This window comes from Micromys minutus (genome assembly GCF_963924665.1).
Source record: "Micromys minutus genome assembly, chromosome: 4".
NCBI lineage: Eukaryota > Metazoa > Chordata > Mammalia > Rodentia > Muridae > Micromys > Micromys minutus.
In genome coordinates this window covers 38,029,951-38,055,743 of record NC_137973.1, presented here as the reverse complement: position 1 = coordinate 38,055,743, position 25,793 = coordinate 38,029,951, and the positions used below count along the sequence as shown (strand labels likewise).

The window sequence follows — 25,793 nt, the reverse complement described above, 5'->3', positions numbered from 1 at the left end:
TGACTACTTTGAACCTGAAAAGGCTTCCATGTCCTTTGAATTTCTGTATGTTTCACATATCATGGGTATATAATCTTGATGTAATAAACATAAAGATTCATATACACATCCTGAACTTCCAACGTAAGTTTCTAAAGAGTAAAAAATGAGCCTCATACATCTTTCCTATCTCCTGTATCCTCTAGCATGTTGTTTTATTTTAGGGTCTATTTAATAATTATTGAATGGCAGCTGTCAAAATGAAGAGAAGGGTCTGGAGAGTTAGCACAGCAGTTAGAGCACTTGCTGCTCTGGCAGGGGACCTGGGCTCAGTTCCCAGCACTCACATGGTGGCTCACAACCATCCCCAACTCCAGTTCCAGAAGATCCCATCCCCTCTTTTGACTTCTGCAGACACAAGATACACATGCCGTACACAGGCATACATACAGGCAAAATGATCTTACACCTAAAATAAAATAAATATGTCTAAAAATTTAAATGTATAGAATAAAACTATAGCCTGTTGAATACAAATGAGTTGAGTCAGGAAAAGCTACAAACCTGGCTTGGTGTAAAGCCCACAGAGTCGTGGCTCTTAGATTCAGATGTTCCGCTGCTTTCCAGCAACGTTTCAAGTTTTACCACCAGAGGTAAGGGTTCGGTAACACATGCTGAGGGCTCTCCTGCCAGAAAGGAAATACGGCCAGTTCTTAGGAAGGTTATTTTTAAGGAAGACAGACAGATGCTCAGCGGCAGCACACAGAGCGCTGAGGGGCCGGAGAAGGGACATACACTTCATACTTACTGAACTGTACTCACCAGCTTCCTCGGCCACAATAAAAGACTCCGGTGTCCGTTCGGGGAGTGGCGGGGGGATTTCATCATCTGTCCTGGGAGAAGTAGCTATCCAAGTAACAGAAATGTAATCGCAATTTTTGATGAGAATAAAGGAGATCCTTACATTCTGACCTAATCTTGAATGTAAATCTAACAGATTTGTATTTGCTTGCTCTAGGAAAAAGAATTAGTCTATGGGAAAATTTTTTATTCTTTGAAATTCTTTACTGGATTTAAAGGTTTAAGTGTACCCACACATTTTGAGTTGCTGTTGGCATGGCTTGGATTATCTTCTACATTACTCTTTTCTTTTGTTTTTCATTGAATTCACAATAGGACATTTTCATCAGCTAAACATTCATTTTAATGCAGGAGATATTTTTAAAAATCCTTCTTTGCTGGTTAGTGGTGGCACGTGCCTTTAATCCCAGTACTTGAAAAGCATAGACGGGTTGATTGGTTCTCTGAGTTTCTGGCCATCCTGATCTACAAAGTGAGTTCTAGGGCTACACAGAGAAGCCCTGTCTTAAAAAACAAAATATCTTTAAAAAGAAGAAAAAATATAGATGTTTGTTACAGAAGTAGACATAGTTTATCAAGAAAGAGGGAGAAACTTCTGGGAATGGAAGTGAATTAGAGATCTGGGGCAGGGTTTTACATCTAATAATACTCACTTTGTGAACATCTAACATGCCATTATAAGAAACTGCCACCAGATGGCAGACATGTCAATTTTGTTACAATATGAAAATAATGTGTTATTTTTGATACTCTAAGAAGTTTAAAGGAATATGGCTATTTACAAAAAGGAAATATCAGATGCTGACGGGGCTCAGTGGATAAAGATACTTGCTGCTACCAAGCCTGAAAACCTGAGCTAAATCCCAAGAATCTCATGATAGGATGAGAAACCTCACCCTTGCAAGTCACCTCAGACCTACACACACACACACACACACACACACACACACACACTTACATTTTAATGATTAAATTGCAAAAGAATTGAGACAAAGAAGAACCTTTTTAGAGCTATATAAAAAATTTTGGGAATAGAGGCTGAGCAACTGGTGGGTGGGAGACCTGGGCTGCCAGGGAGCAGAGAGATCTCTGCGGAGTGCACACGGAAAGTGCACACCCTAACTTGCCCTGCCCTGCCCTGCCTGATCCAGCGATTGGGAACAGAAAATTAGAACTTCTGTTTCCACCTGGAGGCGACTTCAGGACGCAGAGCCGAGCCTGGCCCATCTGCCACCCGGAATGGCGGCTCATAGAGGCTGAGCAACTGGTGGGTGGGAGACCTGGGCTGCCGGGGAGCAGAGAGAAATCTGCGGAGTGCACACGGAAAGTGCACACCCTACCTTGCCCTGCCCTGCCTTGCCCGATCCGGCAACCAGAAACAGAACGTTGGAACTTCTGCTCACACCCGACGACTCTGAGGCATAAAACAGGGCTCGGCCCATCTGACACCTGGACCAGTGGAGAACCAGGGACACAAACCAGATACAAGGGAAAGGCAAGAACATATCACTGACAACAAAATGGCAAGAGGAAAGAGAAAGAGTATATCCCAAGGAAACCAAGACAATCTAGCAACACCAGAACCCAGCTCTCCCATAACAGCAAACATCGGAATTCCAAACACTCCAGAAAAAGAAGGCACAGACCTGAAATCATACCTCAAGATGCTGATAGAGATAGTTAAACAAGAAAGGGAGAAAAAGCAAAAAGATTCAGAAGCTTTTAAAGAAGAAACAAGAAAAACACTCAAAGAACTCAAAGAACTAGAGGAAAACAGAACCAAAGAAATAAAGGAATGGAAGAGGGAAATTAAAACAGAAATTGACACAATAAAGAAAACGCTAAAAGAGATAACCCTAGAGTCAGAACACCAAAAAAAGAAATCAGGAGTCACAGAAGCAAGCATTTCCAATAGATTACAAGAGATCGAAGAGAGAATCTCAGGGGCAGAAGACAACATTGCAAACATAGACAAAACGGCCAGAGAAGATGCAAAAAACAAAAAGCTCCTAACCCAAAATGTCCAGGAAATCCAAGACACAATGAGAAGACCGAACCTAAGGATAATAGGAATAGAAGAGGGAGAAGAATATCAACTAAGAGGCACAGTAAATATCTTCAACAAAATCATAGAAGAAAACTTCCCTACCCTCAAGAATGAGATGACCACGAGCATAAAAGAAGCCTTCAGAACTCCAAATAGGTTGGACCAGAAAAGAAATACCTCCCAACACATAATAGTAAAAACATCAAGCACCCAAAGTAAAGAAAGAATACTAAAAGCAGTAAGGGAAAAAGGTCAGGTAACATATAAAGGCAGACCAATCAGACTCACACCCGATTTCTCAACAGAGACTATGAAAGCTAGAAGAGCCTGGACAGACATCATGCACTCCTTAAGAGAGCACAAGTGCCAGCCCAAGCTGCTATACCCAGCAAAACTATCAATCACCATAGATGGAGAGACAAAGATATTTCAAGACAAATCAAAATTCACACAATATCTGACCACAAACCCAGCACTACAACAAATTATAGGTGGAAAACCCAATACAATGAGGGAAAATACAGCCTAGTAAAAACAAGAAAACTCCTAAACAAGAAAACTAAAAGAAGAAAAAAACACAGACACAACTCAACCCAAAAAAGCAATAATGGCAGGAAACAGAAACAACTATTCCTTGATATCTATTAACATAAATGGTCTCAACTCCCCAATAAAGAGACATAGACTATCAGATTGGATACATAAACAAAATCCAGCCTTTTGCTGCACACAGGAAACTCATCACAGAGACAGAGACAGACACTATCTCAGAGTAAAAGGGTGGGATAGTTGGATGCTAACCCCAGAGGCTTGCACTCCCCCAGAAACAACTCACAGACTGTATGAAGTCCAAAAAATAAAGAAAACAAAACAAAACAAAAAAAAATATTTACAAAACAAGAAAACTTTAACTATTTCCATGTTACATTTTGTTTTACATGTACTTTAGCTCATTGTAACTATTAAGTTTTCAAGGCATACAATCAAACCTTGAAAAAAATCAAGTACTGACTAAAAAATATATTCATATAGTTTTTGTAAAAATTATGTTAAAATCTGAAAAAAAGTACTGACAAAAAATGTATAATTTTAAGCAAAAAATGTTTAAAATCTGTACATTTATCTTTGTTTTGTAAAATAAAGTTGTTTAAAAAAAAAGAAAAAAGGAAAATAAACAGAGGTAGAGGAAGAAAAAAAATTTTGGGGGAGCTGGAGAGATGGCTCAGTGGTTAAGAGCACTGACTGCTCTTCCAGAGGTCCTGAGTTCAATTCCCAGCAACCACATGGTGACTCACAACCATCTGTAATGGGATCTGATGCCCTCTTATAGTGTGTCTGAAGACAGCAACAGTGTACTCACATACATAAATATAGGAGGATCTGATGCCCTTTCTGGTGTGTCTGAAGACAGTGACAGTGTTGTCACATATTTAAAACAAATAATTGTTTTAAAAATCTTTTTTGCAGCAAATACCTTTTATCTATCAAACTTGCTGGATTTTAATAGCACATATTTATCATCAAGAGTTTAAAGTCATCGTTGTTAATGTAGAGAATCTGAGGGCCATTTTGGGGTACATGAGACACTGTCAGAGAAAGAAAAAAAAAAAAACTAAAACTAAACTAGGAAAAAATAAAAGCACTTAGGGCTGAGGAGAAAGCTTAGTGGGTAAGAATGTTTGTTGCATAAGGATGAACACCTGACTCAGACCTCAGCATCCACATACAAAGCCTGAGTACAGCCCAGCACTGAAGGAGAAGGGGTAGAGACAAGGGCTTGCTAGTCGTCAGCCTAGGGTAAGACAGTGAGACGCATGCTCTGAGTTCATTGAGATTACATCATACAGTCAAAAGGTAGAGAGTGATAGAGAAATTCATGTGAGATTGTAATTTGGCCTACACATGTATACCTACACGTGTAGGTATCTCGAGATATGCCTAAGAGAATTAAACTTGCTCTTTGCTTCCTTCATCTTCAACATCAAATTATTAGGGCTGCAGATTCAACTTAAATACCTCCCTGCCTGCCAAGCATGAGGCACTAAGGTCAATCAATCCACTTTACTAAAAAAAAAAAAAAAAAAGGCAAAGAGAAATTCTATAATAATCTCTAATAGTACGTTCACTATTACTTTCTGACTACTCAGTTAAAACAGTATATTTGATATGTAAAAAAATCTAGCATTATAAGAGATAAATCTAAAAGTTGTGTTAAAACAGTTTTAAAAAGTCACACAATACTACACACATTCTCATCTACTTAGACAATGGAAACATGCAAGAAGTCAGGCCCTTTCCTTCCCACTCCTACAGGAAAATAGTTCAGTGCTGAGCAGTGTGTTCAGCTCGTTACAGGTACGTTAAGTGTGTAACAGATGCGTCTGTGACTGCCGAGTGCTGCTGATGCGTTTACCCTCTGTACTTGGGAAGCTCCTTCTGCATGTTAAAGGTAGATTATGGGCTTTTGACAAACAAGTCTGGAATGAGGATTGGCCATGTTTGAAGCCTTCCTGTTGGCACAGATGGGTCCCCAGACCTGACTGCCTCTACTGCTGTCAATTTATTTAGTACATCACCAAAACTCTTCCAGAACTTATTTCTTTGAGAAGGAGGGGGAGAGGAGGAAGAGGACGACGAGGGTGAGGACGAGGAGGAAGAACAGAAGAGCTAGGTTGAGAAGAAACCAAAATACTTAATGGAACCCAGGCAACGTCCAAAATAAACAAATTAAAAAAAAAAATTACCTTCTGATGTCTCATGGTTTAATGGGGAAAAGCTGGTCAGAGTGCGCGTGCACGCCATTAAGGAATCTTGTGGGTTGCTATAAGAAAAAGAGGTTGTAGACGAGTCTGGCAACAGAGCGCCAGGAGAAGTGGCTCCATCTTGTTTTTCAGGCAGATCAAAAGACATCTTCGAATCAGCACTATTTGGAGGAGACGATGAAAAATAAGGATCTTCCGCTAAAGACATGCACAAGTGCATTCTCAAAGCACCGGGGCTGTGCTGCGGTGCGCAAGATGCATCACACGCCGGGCGTTCACAGGCACGCGGCAGTGGATAATCCAGTTCTTCTGAAGAAGCGTGGGCCACTCTTGGCCCCTGCAGCTCCCTGAGACAACGCATATGCAGCTGAGATCCCAAGCATAAAGAACCATCTTCCACAGCCAGCTCAATTGTTTCTCTCTGCTGAATCAGTTCAAAGGGAGTTGATTTGGTCCGTGTTACTGGCTCCTTTGAATTGTGACACCTGCCAGCTGTGCTTATGGGCAGAGCACTGGAACAGGACCCAAACAACATGGAACCGAAATCCAGACTTTGATACTTCTGAAGGGGCTCTCCCACGACCAGAGGAGCCCTTGCCTGCCCGTTCCTGGTTATGACAGCCTTGTTGTTACACTCGCAGTTTAGCTCTAAACGGTCGAAAGAAGGGCTTGATTTAGCTGAGTGCAAAACCAACTCTTCCTTGGCACTTATCTTAGGAGTCCTAAGGCCAAAAGAAGCCGCCTCAGCCCCTTGTTTATTCTGCTGGTTTGTCATTTTTGCATCTCTCACCAAGGCGCTGAAACAAAAGGAGAGGATGATGATGCCATACAGAAAAAAGGGGTCTCTTCCAGTAGCACAGCAACCGGAACATGAGATTACAGCCTTTAGGCACAATTAGATAAGAGAAATTTACTCACTTTTCTGGAAAACCCAGAGGACAAGAGTCAGCTTCTATCGTGAGGTTTTGTTCAGGAATTGAACATTCTGCTTGAATCTTCAAAAGAAACGTCGGAGTTACTTTCTTTGTTCCTTTGGTTTGTTTTGTCTTGTTTTTCATGAAGCAATGTCAATGAAATGTCTTAGCATTTGGAAGACTGCGAAGTAATACCCACCCTCCCCCTCTCGCCCCCCATCCCCCACAAGGCACAGGGAGCATCACTGGAAAGGGAACAGAAAGAACCAGGAAAAGTGGATTGAAACTGTATTCTGGACATGACAAGACGAATTCATTCATAGAGTCAAGCAGCGCTCTCGCCTGTACAAGACCTCCACAAAACCAAGCCAGTCGACACTCAAACATGGAAGGGGGGTGGGCTCCATATGCCCACTCTTGACTGAGTTGTTACGTCAGTTGATGGCTTCTGGGGAAGGGAGAATCAGGCTTTGTTAAGGGTGTAGCCCCTGGTAGGTCAACCTCACTCCAGCGGTTGGCCCGACACCCATGAGTGAGAACAGCACAAATTAGAGTTGGTGGGTAATTTTTTTAAGAAGAGGGCATGAAGTTAGGAAGAGGTAGTGAGATGGGTGGTAGTTCTGGGAAAAATTAGGGGAGAAGCCAGGGTAAAATGATCAAAATACACTGTAATAAATTCTTAAAGAATTAATAAAAATATTGTGTTAAATATAAATCAATGTTGACTTAGCTTGAGTTGATATAAAATAAATGACATACTTGTTTTATAAAGAAAGATCCCAAATGAATAATGTAACTTTACACTTTAAGGAACTAAGTGGTAGGGGAGACTAAAATCAACCTCAAACTTAACAACAACAAGGAAATATGAAAGATTAAAGCAGAGATAAAAGACAGACATAGAGAATAAGAAAAATGAATAAAGTGTTCAAATTCAAAAGATCAACAAAATTGATTAGGCTTTAGCCACACTAAGAAAAAAAATCAAATTTTTAATCAAATGTAAAAATGTAGGAACTGGATTAATAGTATATTTGGTAAAATACTTAAGCTCAATTCTCAGAATAGGCCCCTCAATAAACAAACAAACACGGCAGAGTATAACACACCTGAAATCCCAGTGCTAGAGAGGTGGAGACAGAGGACCCTTGATGCCTGCTGGTAGCTGGCCTCGCCCACTCAGTGACCTGAAGCCCGGTAAGAGACTATCTCAAAACAAGGTTTGTGGGTCCTGAGGGATGACACCTGAAGTTGACCTCCGACCTTCACATGCATACATGTGCTTATGTACATTAACATGCTCACATATCTACGCATGCGCACTCATAACAAGATGAAAATGGAGATATTACTAACAATCTATGGAAGCAAAATAATTAAAGTACTATAAAAAACTGCATAGAAGTACCACATGTATTGCATACTAACGACCTGAACAACCTAGATAGATATCTTGGAGATATCTTGGAGATACTCACCATACAAAAACTGGTTAAGGACCAAATAGTAACTCTAAATAGAAATTTAACTAGTAAGGCAATTGAATCAATAATGGAAACTAAAGAGTCCCTCCCTGAGCTCAGTCCCCAAGAGCAAGGTGGAGGGCAGATAGGTAATTGTTGGCAAGCAACAGCTCGATGTCAGTAAGAGCATAGGAGAACAGCATTTACATACTGTTGGTGGAAGTGTGAACTAGTGTAGGTGTTATGAAAAATCAGTATGGTGGTTCCTCAAAGAGTTAAAGACAGAACTACCATACAATGTATCAGGTCAACTCCCGGCATTTATAGGGGAAATGAAATAAATGTAGTGTACTTATGTTTAGTGTGGCATTATTCACAATGAACAAATGATGGTGTCCACCTAGGTGTCCATCCATAGATGACTGGATAGAGGAAATGTGGCATGTGTTCTCAGTGGAATATTATTTCCCCCTTGAAAAAGAAGGAAATAATGGCCTGGGAGAGGGCCTGTGATGAAACATCAAGAAAGCTCATAAGAGCTAAGTATGATGGGTCTATAATCCCAGTACTAAAGGTGGGAACAGGTAGGTTTATCCAGGGGAGGGAGGGCTTGCTGGCTAGTCAAAATAAAGAGCTCTTATTTCAGTGAGACACAAATCTCAGAAACAGAGGAAAACATCCTGATGTTGACCTCTGTTTCCTATGGGCATCTTCAGTAGTAAGTGCACACACACGTGTGAATATCTATTACACATATACACAGACACAGTGACAGGTATGGTCACATTTGCACATACACACCTATATACACACATACACAGTGCCAGGTGTGCTCTCTCTCTCTCTCTTTCTCTCTCTCTCTCTCTCTCCCTCTCTCTCTCTCTCTCACACACACACACACACACACACACACACACACACACAGTGCCAGGCATGGGGATACAGGCCTGTAATTTTAGCTTAGGAGGCTCAGTTCAAGGTCAGTCTGAACAACTTAACAAAACCCTGTCTCAAAATGTAGAAGCTGAGAAATAGATCTGGTGGTGCATCTCAGTGCTAAAGCAATTGTCTGGTATTCACTAGGATCTATGTTCAATACAGAGTATCGTTTTAAAATGATATTTTGTTATTTTTGACAACTGCGATGAACCTGGAGGACATTGTGCTAAGCTAAATAAACTAAACACATAGAAGCATAGAGTAGAATGGTAGGATCAGGGAGTAAGAGGAGGGAAATTTTAAAACACTGTTGATCAACAGACACAAAATAGATAAAAATAGTAATTCAGGAGATTTACTATAAAATACAATGACCATAGTTAATAATGATGTGTTGTGCATTAGACAACTGTATAGAATATAGGTCTTAAATTATAAGTAAATAAAATAATGAATGTTAGTTATCTTGACTTAGTTCGCACATATAGTTACCTTAAAACATCATAATTCGCTATATATATTGGTTTTTGAGACAGTGTTTCTCTGTGTAGCCTTGGCTATCCTGGCTCTCTTTGTAGACCAGGCTGGCTTTGAACTCACAATATATTTAATTTTGTTTTGTTTTGTTTTGTTTTTGTTCTTTGAGACAAGGACTGAAATTCCAATTCAGCTGTGACTATACATAAATCTGACAAATAATCTGAGAGCCTTTGGACACAAAAATGTGGGTAAAAATAGTATGTAATTTCAACGTTACCTCTCTTCCAAGGTGGTTATCAGAGATAATATCCATGTGCCTCTTAAACAGCTCTAACACAGCATTGTAGACCAGCTCATATTGTTCCTGAAGAGCATCACAAGCCCGGCAAATGAAGAAAATCAAAACATCAGGTGAATTACAGAAGCATATTTCAAAATGGAATCTATCAACATTCATCACTAAACAGGAACAGTGCCTTCTGCTGTGTGCCCTATGGCAGATGCGTACAGACTTTTAGGCTACGAGATGTACTTACTTTACATTAACTCTAGCTAACACAGGATTTTATGGCACGCTTCTTTCTTATGCTACCTCTGCTTTTTAAACTTATCTTTCACCTCTCTGTTTTCTTTCCTAGCATTTTTAATGTGTATGTTATCCTAGGTGTATTCTTAATAAATCACCTGTATTTATGGAAGAATTATTAAGTAGTGGTCAGTGTATGAAATGATAGCTTCATTATGTTTTCTCTCACTTGCCCTTCACAATGGCTCCATGAAATAGAAAGGTTATTACATCCCTTTCCATTCAGCTGGTCCAAGGCCGTTCAAGTACTTCCTGGCACATGGCTTAAAAACTGAATTGCCTGACTTAGTTTAGTGTATTCAGATCAAGTTGCTGACATTTTGTAGTAGCAAAGATACAAAAGAAAAGTAAACCTCCGTGGCTACAAACAGATTCAATGCAGAGAAATGAGACATCTACTCTTGCCGTGTGTCACAAAGATTATGGTTTTTTGTACTTCATTTTGGCCCTCTTTTTTTTTTTTTCCTGAAGCACTTTCTCTGAGACTTTACAACCCTATTTAAATAAAGTACATTTTAAAGATATTTTTAGTAAGGGAATAATGCAGTATCTATATCACCCGGCATAGTCTTGGAATGCTATTTTTTTTTTTTTTAAGACAGAAAAAAGTAGCCAGCCATTGTGATTTACTTCTATAACCCCAGCACTCAGGAAGCTGAGGCAGGGGATTGCTGCCACTTCAAGGCCAGCCTAGTCCTCAGTGGTGAATTCTAAGCTAGATGGGGGTATGAAAGTCAGACCTTGTCAGAGAGAGGGAGAGGGGGAGAAAGAGAGATGGGGGGGGGGGGAGACAAAGGCAGAGACATAGAAACAGAGAGACAGAGACACAGAGACAGATAGAGTCAGATACTATGAATGAAAATGGGACTCAAACAGAAAACACCATTTGGCTACACTGCCGTTTTGCAGTGATGGAAGAATCAGCTACAACTATTAGATTCATTTAGCTAGTCATTAACAACACTAGATATGAGGATTTCTCCAGTTACTTTCAAATTCCTAAAACTAGGCCATAGAGAGATGGGATTTTCTAAAATAGGGTGTTGTCTATGAATTTAACATTGAATTCATATAACAAGGCTGTGTGCTCTCTGCTGTGCCTGTGTATTTATAAACACTGCCTTTCTTCCAAACCAGCTAAGGCTTCCACTTCACATAAACTTTCCCCTCATAGGTTGAATATAGAAAACACCTACAGACAACATATGAAAAATTATTTTTTTCCACGACCTATTCATGGAAAACCTGTGTGGGCCAAACAGATGCTTTTGTATTAATAGCTTTTCAGTTTTTCCCTTTACTCACAACTTGAACATTAAAATATCAAAACTGCCACTGGGAACTGCTTTATCTCTAAACTTATGTGCAAGTTCATTTATAAGGGACTTAAAGCACTTCAGGATCTTTCTACTTAAGCATTCCTTAAAAAAAAAAATACACAAAATGCCTTGCACATAATTAGTATCAATAAAAAGCTGGATGAATGAGTGGATAAATTAAGTTCCATCTTAAAGATATATAAATGTATGTGTACATTTGAGGGAAATTACTGTATAAATATTCGTGAAACTAATATGATAGGCAATGAGAGATTTGGGTTTGGAAGAAAAAGGAAGAATATTCTTAGTAAAATGAACAAGTGTGGTCAATCCAGGGTGGGTTCAAAGGGGGTAGGACATACTAATGGTTAGTTGTAGTTGTGTTTTTAAAGTGTGTCTGTAGACAAGGGACTGTAGAGAAATGGTAACAGTAGCCACCCCCATATGAGGCATGTGTTTGTTCCGACTTCAGTTTTTATTGCTTCCTAACGGGAATTAAATCACCTCTTGAAGTAGAGATAATGGATCACTAATTTTTTTTTCTGGCTTCAGAGAAGGATTCATAACTACAAAATTTGAAGTTAACTTATGACATTAGCTAGTTCTGTCTTTTTTTTTTAAGAATTTTTGTTCTGGGGATTTTTCTACTTAGAATGCTTTCTTGTGTGACAACTGCATGTACACACACACACACACACACACACACACACTTGTGCACACACGGGTGCCAGAAGTTGATGTTGAGTGTCTCTCAATTACTTTCCATCATTTTTATTTTTTATTGCCTATTTTATGTATTTACATTTCAAATGTAGCTAGTTCTTTCTAATGAGTCAAATTCATTGGGTTGTTTTTTCAGTTTCCTTTGTAAGCAAGAAATAGTATTAGAGACAGTGAAGTGTGAGGGGAGAGAAATCGGACCCAGGACAGGGGCTACAGGAAAAACACTGAGATATTCAGAGTTAGGGCAAAACACATAGTAAGTTAGTCTTACTCATGTACACTCAACAGCTTTCAGATGTCTCCCCACAAACTCAGACATGCAGCAAGACTCAGACACGTTCACCACAGTTTGTACCTGAGTTTGAACTAGTGAAGGCCTCTGTGTTCGCATTTCCTGGATCAAATTAAAAACACTGAAGTTCCTAGGAATTATCTGCCAAACCAAAGAGAAAACATATATTATTTTTATTTTTTGCTAACAAATCATGCCACTTTCTCATAGTCTTTTGCTCCTAGGATACCTATTCTTCTAAGATAGGATAACACCAAGAAAAGAATGTTTTGCCTTCTCTTATTCCCTCCCTCTCTGGATTTTTCTTTCTGACAGCGCTTCTCATAGATCAAGCTAGCCTTAAACTTGCTATGTAGCCAAGGATGACTTTCAACTTCCTCCACCTTCCAAGTGCAAGGATTGCAGGCATCTGCCAGCATAACCATTTTCCAGATGTACATAGACAGATCAAACATAAAGCTTGGTGCATTGTTATCCAACCATTCCACCAACTAAACTATATTCCTAGCCCCAAGAATGCACTACAAAGTATGTGTTTTATTTTATGTGTATGAATGTTTGCATATATATGCACCACTTTAGTGTCTGGTGCCCACAAGGGGTAGAAGAGGGCATTGGACCCCTGTACCCAGAGTCATTGATGACTGAAAACTGATATGTGGGTGCTGGGAACCAAATGTCTGCAAGGGCAGCAAGTGCTCTTAGCCTCTGAGCCGTATCTCCAGCCCCAAGAATGCATTTTGAAAACCAATGCAGTTACTTATCATTTTCACCATGATTTAGAGCAGTGGCTCTCAACCTTCCTACTGCTATGACCCTTAAATGCAGTTCCTCATGTTGTGGTGACCTCAACCACAAAATAAATTTCATTACTACTTCATAACTGTAACTTTGCTATTATCAATTGTAATATCTGGGTTTTTCTTATGGATTTAGGTGATCCTTGTGAAAGGGTCATTAGACCCCCACCCAGAGAGGTCCTGACCCACAGGTTGAAAACCACTGATTTAGATGCTTGTGTTGTCTCTAGAAAAGACTGATTGGTGTAATTCAGAACAATTTTTCACAGCAATGGTTCTCGAACTTTAGCATTTCCCAGAATCACCCAGAGCTTGCTGGCTCACTCCCCCAAATATTCTAGATTCATCAGTAAGGTAGAAGTCCATCGTTTATCTTTCTAACACATTCTCAGATAATGTTGGCCCCAGAACTACCAACTGAGGAACTAAGTCAATTATATGACAGAGTAGATTTACAAGTGACCCACTTCATAACATAAGATGAGTTGTGAAGATGTTCTGAAAAGTGGGAACTTCTGCAACCCAGATGCATGCAGCAAGAAAATAGAAACTCACCCCATCTTTCAGCAACATCCATGTATAATCAACAGCACAAATGACACCTGTCCTTCCGCATCCAGCACTGAAACGGAAGATCAGAGCTTGTGTGTGACAGGGATAACAAACAAGGGTTGGAAATCCCAGAGCAGATTTGAGGAGAGAGAAAATGAAACTTCAAATCCTACCATGTCCTAGAACCTGTTTTGTCGTGCCACCGTGGACCTAAGACAGCTACTGGAAGCTTCTCACAAGAGTTCCCAGAACCAATTCTCCTAAGTAACTTAAGGGAAAGTTTAGGTCCAGCAAATGTCTCAGTGAGTAAAAACTCTTGATGCTTTACCTGAAGATCTGAGTTCAAGCCCCAGAACCCACTTGGTGGAAAGAGACAACCTCCCCAAAGTTTGCTTGCATCTCCACATGTAAGCTGTGACCCATGCACATGGGTACACAGTATGTGCATACAAACACACAATAAAAATGTAAAGGCACCAGTTGGATTTATCATAGATTGTTTCAACTACTGACTTTCTCTTTGAATTGCATCTTAGCCAGATCCTCAACTTTTTTTTTCTGTTTCTGTTGTTGCTGTGTTTGTTTTTGTTCACAGTAGAGGTTTCATTCACAGCATCTTACCTGCAATGAATGCATATAGGAACACAGTCATCTTCCTGGTAACAATGCATATCCCAGATGAGATGAAGAATAGGGTCTATAGATGAAGGCACATCATGGTCTGGCCAATTCTTATAATGAAACTGGTAAATAATTCGAGTTTCCTATTTTTTTAAAAAAATAATAATTAACCAGAGTAAGAAAAGAACTCGGGGTTAGGATCCCACCTCATTCTCCCAAAAGAGTAATCTGATTAAGCACTACCTATAACCTTTTCATTTTTTTCCACTTTCCTCTTTATAGCTCTCAAGCCTTATGAAATATGAGGATGTTTTCCATTGTCTTATCCCTAACACCCCACTCACACAAGAGGAAGTAGATATGATAATAGTCCAAACCAAATCTTTCTCAAATTAGATTATCCCAAATAGAACACAGACATGTTGATATATTGAATCCCCTCGCCTTTTAGCAAGGCAAAGTAGAGTCTAAAACATCAAGTTGGTCCCTAGAGTCTAACCACTGTTCATATAACCTCTATTCATATTACAAATATCAATTTTTATGTACGCCACAGTGCGAAACAGATTAGGGGGAGAGTCTCTTATGAATATGAAGACTTACTCAAGACATCAAAGGCCCTGACTCTGCCCATGGATCCATGTCCAGCCTGAGTCACACACTCACGCGCACACACGCGCACACACACACACACACACACACACACACACACCTGTGTTCTGACTCTCCCCACCGCTCTATTCTCAACCTGAGTCTCTCTCTCTCTCTCTCTCTCTCTCTCTCTCTCTCTCTCTCTCTCTCTCTCTCTCTCACATACACACACACACACACACACACACACACACACACAATTACCTGTCTCATCACATCTCTTCAGTTTATTATCCCTGCTCTATACTTACACTACTGAACTTGGCTTTCAGAGTCCTGATTTTATAATCAGATTTCTTTTGTTCAGTTTCCTAAAGAGAAGATAAGATTGTTAGCAATTTAAAAGGCATGCTTTCTAAAAAGTAGATCCTGGAGGCCTTGCTTAGCCATAATAGAAACACATTATACTCACACAGGATATAGAGAAGGGGCCAAATTGCAGCTGTGTTTCTCCTGGCTCAGCCCAATAACGTTCACACTTTTTCTGTTGCATAAAAGAGAAGGTAATGGTTTCCCACTGTATAGCCTAATCCCTCCTACAAAATGAAGCCCACTCCCTCATTCAGAAGCAGCTCTGTGTTCTTCATCTTAGGTTAGGCACAGCTAACTGCCTTGGACTTCAGCTCCAGCAGCATAATAGGGAATCTCCAAAGGATAAAAGACAGACATTAAAGGATTAAAGACTTCCTAGAGCCTGAAAAAGTAGATAGTCATTGTTGACCTATTTTCAGCATCCAACCCAAAAAGAAAGAAAGAAGAAGAAGAAGAAGAAGAAGAGAAAAGAAAAGAAGGAAATAAATCTGAAATTGTTACTAAAACTGCTGCACCAGTCCAGTTAAGTGCCAGATTCCCTCGACTGGGATGAGAATTCCCAACTCAAAGTGGCAGCGGTAGATGAGAACATCAATGAATTCACATGTTTAGGTTTAAATTTTCTAATACCACATTTAAAAATGAATATTGGTGAAATATATTTTAGCCCAATATGCCAAAATATTTAACATCTAACCCAGTGTACTATGATAGTACATATTTGCTTACCCTGTTATTTTAATAAAGATTAAAATCCTATGTATATTTTATACATATCACACACCTTAACTAGAATACTAAATTTTCACTGGAAATATTCTGATTTATAATAAATCAAGTTAACATTTGAAAAAATTTCACATACCCCCCCCAAAAAATAAAGTTTTCAATAGTGTAAGTAAGGGTTCATTTTTAGTTTTAAACCAATTAAAATAAAACTATCGACTCCTTCTACCGTGTAGGGGCTTGATGGCTACATGTGGCAGTGCAGCCCAGGGTGAGTCTCTGATGGGCAGCTAAAGCATCTGATTATCAGAAAGGAATGGGATTCTTTTCTCCCTTCCTTTCTTTAACTGTATAGCACAGGAGCCATGAGGAGAAATGAATAAAAGAGATTCTCAGAGGTGAAACCTTGTGGATCATGTGGTATGGTATGGTATGTTTTTCTCAAATACACAGAAGCCACGCTCTGTCACAAAATGCCCTCTGCCCCCTGCCCTCCCACCCCCACCATCACCTTTCCCCCCCCCCTTTATATTTAGGACAACCAGTACTAGGAAGCAACTCACCTTTCCCATTTCAAACTCCATACATGCCATGACGATGACCTAGGGGCAGGAAACAGAAATATAAGCGTGTGGACAGAGCTAGAGAGGACAGTCCTGCATGAATCCCAGAGCCAGAAAGTACTAAGTCTTGTTTCTCTGCTGGCTTTGCCTTTTAACCCATAAAGAAATCCCGAGGACTTAAGAACCGCTCTTACTCTTCCTGCTTTTGCCCCTGCTTCCCTGTTCCCTAGTCAGCTCAGTTCTTGCAACCAAGAGAGCCTGTGGGGCCAGCTTTCGTTCACATGAACAAGAGTTCACCGTAAAATTGATAAAAGATACCTGTGCTCTGAAATTTCATCAAAGAACAGAGCTGCTTTTAACAGCAGGTAAACCTGCTCAGCTTCTCCCTGGCATCCTGCCTTCTCTACTGAAGTACCACAAGCAATTATGCACTCACCAGGACACGGTATTCCCAGATCATCCTCCAGAAGTCCAGGAGAGTTGTAGGTAAAGGACCCTGGGTGGCAATATAAGCCCTGGGTCCATAGACACCCTAAAGGGGAAGAGAAATCACCTGAGGTGACTGCAGACAGCACTCTTCTCCCTAGCCTCCTCCCCATCCCGTTTCAAGTGCTCAGAAAAACACAGGATGTTTTTACTTCCTCAGTCTACCTTAATAAAGCTGGCGTTAATGTAACCGGAATCCTCATCTGAAGTTAACAGAGACAGCTCTACCAGGCTGTGATCATCTAAGAACACGAGAGAAAGAGATGGTGTAACTGAGAAGTCTTACATAAAAGGGTAAGTCAGGTCTCAAGAAAAGTGGCCGTTACAAGTATTTGATACGTGAACAAGTCATCGAATGAATGAATGTTCTTTTACAGTCATGAATAGTATGATTACTTTGTCAGTGCCATATTCCAAGATTAAGAACAAATACTTGGTTAAAAAGTGGAGAAGAGTTAAAATTAGGAGGAAGTACAAGTGTCCAGGAAGAAATGGAACTTACAGGGCAAAATGTCCTTGTATCTGTTTTTCTTGATATTCTTGGGCCTCTGAGCCACAGTTGAAGGATATATTTTATCTGCCTTGTACTTGGTAGATTGCCTTTTCAGCTTCTGTAATACAATTTTCCCAAATATTATTTCCCAAGAATAATGTTCCCAAAGACACAGGTAAGGCATTTAGGAAAATAGCTCACTTGAAAGCAGGAGTACCTGAGTTTGACTCCCAGAACCCACATAAAAGCCATGTGTGGGCTAGGAATGGTGGCACATGCATTTGGCAGGCATAGGCAGACAGATCTTTGCAAGCCTGAGCCTATCTGGTCTACATAGTGAGTTCTGTGCCAGTCCAAAAAAAAAAAAAGAAAGTCCCTCAAAAATATAAATAAGTAAATAAATAAATAATTTAAAAGCCAGGTGTAGTGACTCAAACTTGCAATGCCGGTGCTGGGGAGCTTAGAGGCAGGTGGATTCCTAGGGCTGGTAGGCCAGCCAGCTTAGCTTAATTGGGAAGCCCCAGATCACAAGACAAGGTAGATGACTCTTGAGGAAAGACATCTGATGTTGCCCGATGGCTCCCATAAATTTGCATGCACAACCAAATACACATGTGCACCCCATTCAGGGAGATACACACGTGCACATATGTAAGGAGCTAAGAAGCCATCCATTTTTCACACATTCCACCTCAACCCTTGTAGCATTCTCTGGGTCTCTCAGTTCTTCCAGGATAGGAAATAATGACACAGTTTAGTGACTTTGGAGAAGTGAAGCTCACACTGCAGCTGAGTCACAGTGAAAACCTACATCTGAAACTGCTAAATATTCAAGAAACCAAATAATGTCTAAAAGTGAGCTATGTGCTCCACCCAAGGAATAGACACCAAAGTATGACTTACTTCCTTTGTAGGGTCTATTCAATGTCAACAAGAAAATTATTAAGTTCCATTCACTTTTTTAAATTTCGAATCATTTGTTTTCTAAGTAGAAATGCAACTTAAGTTAGATAGACTGTTTATAACTGTCAAAAATTTCAGAGATTTCAGTTCCAATGCATTTTTATGTGACTCAAACCTTAAGCCTACCCTTCCTGCAAGTTATAATCTAACTAGAATCATATTCTTTAGGTAAAATATGATCTGAAACAGGCAGGGCTGTCTTAATATTATTGGACAAGAATCCTCAGTTGTTCCTTAAAATTATTCCCATTTATAGACGTAAATTCGAGGTCAGAAATTATATAGTAATTTCTCTTTGGCTACTTGTCTGGAACTGATGTAATCCAAAATTTCATCTCCTTTGCAAGTAAAAGAAGATAAACAAATATGTGTACAAGGTCTGAATTTTGTGAGACCTAACCAGTACCTCTGACAGTGAATGAAATGTTTACTGAATTAAGATGATCTGCATTATTTCCCCACTATTTAACCATCATCCCAGGCGGAGTATTAGTTGCTTTCTGGGGCTAGATCCCTCATCATCAGCAGGTTTTCATTCTCTTTAACTTCTGTTTTGAAATCTCTTCTTCCGTTGGCCCTCATTTATGCACATCTTCTAGTTCCTACACTTTCTTTGACTCATTATGCTGGCTGGTTTTATGGCAACTTGACACACAAGCTAGAGTAACTGAAGGGAGGGAGGCCTGGTTAAGAACGTGCCTCCATAAGGTCCAGCTGTAGGGCATTTTATTAATTAGTGATTGATGGGCGAGAGCCCAGCCTTCAGTAGGTGGTGCCATCTCTCGGCTGGCAAGTCCTGGGTTCTATTTAAAAAAACAAAACAGGCTGAGCAAGACATGAGGAGCAAGCCAGTCAACAGCACCCCTCCATGACCTCTGCATCAGCTTCTGCCTCCAGATTCTGGCCCTGTTTGAGCTCCTGTCCTGACTTTCTTCAGTGATGGACTATGATGTGGAAGTGTAAACTGAGTAAACCCTTTTCTCCCCACTTGTTTTTGGTCATGGTGTTTCAGCACAGCCATAATAACCCTAGATAGGACACACATCATTCTCACGTACCCTTATTTTTTATTGGTTCTTTGTTCTCTAGCAAAGAACTACCCAACACTCAAATCTTTGGCACTCTTCTCTTGATATATCCCTACCCCCCGCCCCGCTAGCCATAAACCCTTATAGAGGGTGTATAAGTATTTACTGATCTGCCAAAATTTTTATTATATTTTCAGCATCAGTTGGATACATTGCAAATTTCTGTATTTCAATTCCAAATTACCAAGCAGAACCTAGATATTTTCATTTCAATATCTTATTGCAGCCTCACACTTGGGACATCCGAAACTAAAAGCATCATTATCCCGCTTGTAATGCCAATGGAACTATCTTTATTCCCAGCCATCCCTCACTGGCAAACAGACACTTTAGGTTCCTCCCTTCCCACAATTCCCAGCTCAAATACATTTAGCAAGTTCAGTTGAGTTTCTTCCCATGCAAGCTCTGCATCCGCTTTCCTTCCTGCTATGGTTGGGATATGTTGTTTAAGTTAAGGCTCCAGTGTTTAAGTCTTGCTTGCCAGCTGATCAGCTTTGATGAGATAGATTCTGAAGGCTCTGATCTAACTGATGGATTAAACCCTTGATGGGTTCAGAATACGATTGCATTATTGGGAGGAGGGTCCTAACTTAATGAAATAAGTCACAATGTCATATCCTGGAAAGATTTATCTTGTTCCTATCCCCTTCTGATGGTCTATGTCTCTTTGTCTTTGGGGATCCATGAGGTAAGCAGCTATGTGCCACTACACCCCCACTGTTATGATGATCTGCCTCTTCACAGGCCTACAGCAATGGGGCCAAGCAACTATGGAGTGAAACGGTGAGTCAAAACAACTCTTTCCTCCTTCAAATCTATGATGTGTCATCACAGTGGGAGAAAGCCCTCTAGACACACTGAGCTCAGTTCAGACTCTTTCCCTTCAAGCTTCACCCCCTATGATTTCTCCTCATCTTCACATCATTCTTCCTTTATTCTAATTTATTACGTATAATTATGTCAATTAATTCAATTTATGCTTTGTTAACCTTTTCAATGCTGCTTAAAGTGACTTCAATAAATCATTTTTACCACTGGGAAAGTAAGTTCCAAACTCTGCAGGTAAGGGTCTCCTGAGCTAGAATCACGTTCACTTTCCCGAATTTCCCACTGATTCCCAGTTAAGTCTCTAAAGATGGCTTCTGGATTCTTTCAAGTTCTCACAAGCCGGTGTCATCATGTGCTATATGACGTCTCGAAACTAGGATGTTCGTTGGGCTACTCATAAGTGTTATGCATCCTTGGCACTGCTTTTTCATCTCACACCCATAGCTATGATCTACTTTTAACCCACAGAGTGAATAATAAGTTTCTTATCTCAAATGAGAGCAGTAACAACCAAAACTCAAGAGGGCTGTTATTACTGTTACTTAATTTATACAACTTATACATCAGTAATAAGGACATACAGTTTTGTGCAGGGGTTTTCTTGAGGAGACTTATTAAGTGGTTTTTAAAAAGAATGAGGAAAGAGGAACTCAATAATGATTATGATAGGCATATCCCGGCCCTCAGGAGGAGGCAGAAGCAGGAGATTGATCTCTGAGTTCAGGGCCAGACTAATCTACATAGAAAGTTTCAGGTCAGCCACTGCTACACAGACTCTACATACAGCAATGGAATCAATGGCACAGAGAGGAGAGAGGCAGAAAAGAGGTGCTGGTGATAGAAAATTTTGATCCACAATTATCCGAATTCATCATGAGGATTCAAAATTGGCTCAGAGGGTCAGGTATAGTGACTCACACCTTTAACTGAAGCACTCAGGAGGCAAGACAGGTGGGTCTCTCTAATTTGGAGGCCAACTTGGTCTACATGCTCAGTTCTGAACCAGCCAGGGCTACATAAAGACCCTGGTTTAAAAAAAAGATGGCTCAGGGAATTTGATGACTAAGTCAGTCTTCAATGAGATGGGGAGAAAGTGGAGAGCACAGGTAAAAATTCAGAACACTACTATTAAATATATAGACTTTAATTAAAGTAATATTCTCCAAATAAAGTAACATTAAGTTACTATAACAACCAGTATATCAGAATATAGTCGGGGATTTGGAATAGAGCAGCTGCTCTGTGCTTGTTTCTTATGGACATGAGCTATGAGTATCTGTTGCTGTCTTCAGACACACCGGAAGAGGGCATGGATTCCATTATAGGTGGTTGTGAGCCACCAGTGGTTTCTGGGAATTGAACTCAGAACCTCTGGACGAGCAGTCAGTGCTCTTAACCGAACTCTCCATCCCCCAACTATTCTTTTGTTTCTAGGTTTGAGAAGACACAAGAAACCTGCTGGATCCTGACCAGGAACACAGGAAGTTCTTGAATCCTGGTTGTGCATCATGGTTTGAATTCCTTTGATTTCAGAGATTGACTTTTCGGGAGATGGAGATGCTAAATGGTACATTTTTACACTCAGGTGGCTATGCTAATGGACTAGCTTGGGAATTTAGTTAAGAACATAACACAGACACCTGGAACACCATGAAATACCATGGTGGGTTGTTGTATTAAATATCAAATTGATTTGGCTTTTCCTCTTATTGGCCCCCTGCGGTCACACTCCAAGCCACTCCAGTGCTGAGCCGAGCACACACACATTCAGTCCCCACACCACTAGGCGCTACTGCAGTCTCTAAGAACTCAGGCACGGTTTACTCCACAGCCCCTTGTTGTTTCTAACCCCTTCAAGCAGGCTTACAAATTAAATTCTCAATCCACAAACCCTCTATACAATAAGATTACATCCAATGGACAAAGATACAAACTGTCCTTCCATATGAAATAAAAGACCTATAGAAACCTTTAAAATATTCATATCTACCTATCACCAGTTAAGTCCACCTGGATCTAGATCCTCTTTCTCCAGCTTCACCTTGATTCCTCCCCCAATATCTATTTCCCTCCTCTATTGGTTTCCTAACCATTTCACCGCCTACCTCTCCACTGTGCAGTCATGTGTCACCTTAACATCAACCCACAGTGGGTTAATGAGATGGATAAACATGGTAAAGAGGGCTGATAGCTGAATTTAGTCTCTGGGATCTACGTGATGGAAGGAGGGAAGTGACCCGAACATTATCCCCTCACCTCCACACGCCAGCCTGTTCCTGCCCCAATAAATATAATTTAAAACTTTCAAAAGTGTTTCCCTGGTGTTTCACCTATTTCTCATTTCTCTCTGCTCTTATCCTCCTTCAGAATAGTTGGCTTTTCTATTCCTGCAGTTTTATAGTTGCTGAAAAGTGTCCCCAAACAATTCTTTCTAGAAGTTTCCAGAGTCAGTGCCTCCTCTTGGTTATACTAACTTTGCTCTCCTTCACTCTGCTCTGCTGTGGAATGCTCTGGAGGAGAATGTTGTAGGCAAAGCCTTGGGGTTTATTGGTTTTGGTTTTTGAAAGTCATTCTTGGGGCAAGATGCCACAGATAAAGATTAAGTATGCTAGTAATGGATGCTTGTTTGGTTTTCCCTGTGACCTTCAGAATGGCTTTTTCTTTTGGTACTCCTGGAGTCATCTGACTGATGACGGAGGAGGAGGGTACCCGGCTCCGTGTGACACAGGAAATACCTACAGAACTGTTAACTTAGGAAGTGTGAAAGACTTTAAGTTTTTTTTCCCTTGACGTCTACCTGTGGTCAGACCACCTTTGAATCCTCCTTTTAAGTCTTCTTCTCTTCCTGCTAACGACGAAGCACCCAGGCCCTCTCAGAGAACACAACAGGGCAAAAACCCTGATAAACTCCAACAGAAACAAAGGAACTCTGGAGAAAGAAGCAAAGGGTATGGGTGTATGCAGGACTGTTAAGGGCTGGGCTGAAGTTTAGGATGAAGGAATAGGTCAGAGGTCAACGTGTTTCTCTGCCAGCCACTAGGCAAGGGCTGTCAGTCCCTTGATGAGGCATCAAGAGAAACTGATAAAAGAGCATCTGGGAGAATAAGGTGAGGCCATCAGCCTATGGCCCTGACACAGGGTTGGACACACTAGGCTATGTGTGATCGACTAACAGTGAGCTCCTATTGTCTTTAGACTCAGTCCATTTCCTTTCAGGAAACGAGAACGGTATGGAGACCTCGCTCACAGAGTCCATGAGCGAAGATTGAGTCCTATGCATGTTTTTCTCAAATACTGGTAAATAAATTAGGTCCCTTCCTAAAGGAAACAAAGAACATAAGTCACAAGACGGTAGTATCTGTGGCGTCAAACAGGATGCTACAGCAGCAAACAGAGCATTCTGAGCAGCTCTTTCCACCACAACGCCTGTTCGATTGAGAGATTTTAATGTGACTCGAGATATACAGGCATAAAGAAAAGACATGATGAAACACTGATAACCAACTGCAAACTTAGTTTTTAAATTCATTGATGTATACCAGTAGTTCTCAACCTCCCTAATGCTATGACCCATAAATACAGTTTAATACCTCATGCCATGGGCCCCTAACAATAAAATTATTTTCATTGCTACTTTATAATTATAATATTGCTACTGTTATGAATCATGACATAAATACCTGTGTTTTCCGATAGTCTTAGGTAACCCTGTGAAAAGGCCCTTTTCTTTATGACTATTAAAAATCTGAATCTTACAGTTAGGCATTTTTTAGATAAGTCTTCATAAGTGGTAAAACTATAAGGAAATTTAAGACGTGACAACCATAAAATTTAGGATATAGATCACCTCTAGTTTAAAGGAAAAGGATATTTTCTGGTAGGATCTAAGGGCTGAATTATGTAGCATTTTTTTAACCAAGTATTGCTTATATGAGTATATAAAAATAGTTCCTTTAAATTATTTATACATTTTTTAGTTTTTTTCTTTAATAGTTGAAAAGTATGAGAATAATAAAACATATAATAGCGTTTTTTATAAAGAAAACATCTGAAGTTTGAACAGATTCCTGAACTGGTGGCTCATATCCATAAGCTTGTTCAGCTTTTAGATTCTTGTTCCAGGAGCCTTTGTAACTACTATAGGCTCAAAGCCCCGAGACTGTTCAGACTCAGGCTCCTGTAATTCACTTTCCTAGCAAGAACATCATGAGAAAGACATACACATACACAGTCACATACACACACACACACACATACACACACACACAGTCACACACATACACAGTCACATATACACACATACACAGTCACAAACAGTCATACACACACATACACAGTCACACACACACATACACACAGTCACACACACACATCACATAGTCACACATACACATATAAAGGTTGGCTGAATATTTGATACTGAAGGATATAAAGCATCTTTAGTGTTTTCAGAATTGAGCAATATTTTGATTTTATAATTAGCAGTGCTCTAAAAGCCACTTCTCATAAATAGGTAGTATAAAATGGAAGAAGTGTGTTCAAGGTTATATCAAAAATTTTGGAAATTCTATCCTAATGTCAAGTCAAAATTAATTTTATGAATAGTTTCAATGAATCTCAATCAGCAACTCCAGCCTCAATTTTTAAAATCAAACATTCTAGCATGACATACAACTCAAAGGTATACTAGTCTGATACTTACACTGAGGAACAACGGTAGAAAATACTAAGTCATTGTTTTCCATAATTAAACCATCAAGTTTCTATGAACACTAAAAACTAAGAGTGGCAGCCTGGGGTGGTGGGACATACCTTTAGTTCAAGCACTCCAGAGGCAGAAGCAGGTGGATCTCTGAGATTAAGGCCAACCCGGTCTATATATTTATATATACACATACACACACACACACACACACACACACACACACACACCCAAATGAAATATACATACAAATGTGATGCGATTCATTTGTTAATAGTTAAATGCAAGCAGAGGAGCTTCAGGCAGTGTTTGTTGGTGTTTATGGCTCACTGGCAGGCAGAGTGCAAACTGGACGTGTGTATGTTCTGAATCGAGGCTGCAGGAAAAGTGGCACCAGGCAACACTGGTATGGGCTTAATTTGAATCAAGTCCTGGCTGTTTGGCATCTAGAATCCTACTCTTGCCAAAGTCTTCATGACTCAGTTCAGTTACATGAGCCCGAATTTGAGAAGCTAATGTATAGAAGCTGCATACACTACTGAGGGGAGAATGAACCACAGTTAGGCTTTCTCTGGAGCTCTACAAGGTTGCTTCTTGTTGCCTTGTGAATGCAGATGGTTTACCAAGCTTCCGGCCAGACCAG

At 40.1% G+C, this 25,793-nt stretch overlaps 1 protein-coding gene across 2 annotated transcripts in view; it reads right to left on the bottom strand.

Moving 5' to 3' along the window:
* The window catches only part of PTPN22 (protein tyrosine phosphatase non-receptor type 22), a gene marked incomplete at its 3' end in the record, with an annotated part of 52,070 nt that overhangs the window by 20,514 nt on the left and 5,763 nt on the right, over positions 1–25,793 (bottom strand). The window contains exons 2-15 of one of the 2 annotated variants that reach the window (XM_080916502.1): positions 17,579–17,687; positions 17,242–17,318; positions 17,027–17,122; positions 16,591–16,629; positions 15,402–15,473; positions 15,241–15,300; positions 14,339–14,481; positions 13,721–13,787; positions 12,429–12,506; positions 9,723–9,809; positions 6,568–6,644; positions 5,632–6,446; positions 802–885; positions 544–665 (exon numbers count right to left, since the gene is read on the bottom strand). In XM_080916502.1, coding sequence (XP_080772628.1) covers positions 544–665; positions 802–885; positions 5,632–6,446; positions 6,568–6,644; positions 9,723–9,809; positions 12,429–12,506; positions 13,721–13,787; positions 14,339–14,481; positions 15,241–15,300; positions 15,402–15,473; positions 16,591–16,629; positions 17,027–17,122; positions 17,242–17,318; positions 17,579–17,687 — 1,926 coding nt within the window. The remainder of the gene's footprint in view (positions 1–543; positions 666–801; positions 886–5,631; positions 6,447–6,567; positions 6,645–9,722; positions 9,810–12,428; positions 12,507–13,720; positions 13,788–14,338; positions 14,482–15,240; positions 15,301–15,401; positions 15,474–16,590; positions 16,630–17,026; positions 17,123–17,241; positions 17,319–17,578; positions 17,688–25,793) is intronic. The other variant, XM_080916503.1, reaches the window with a different exon arrangement.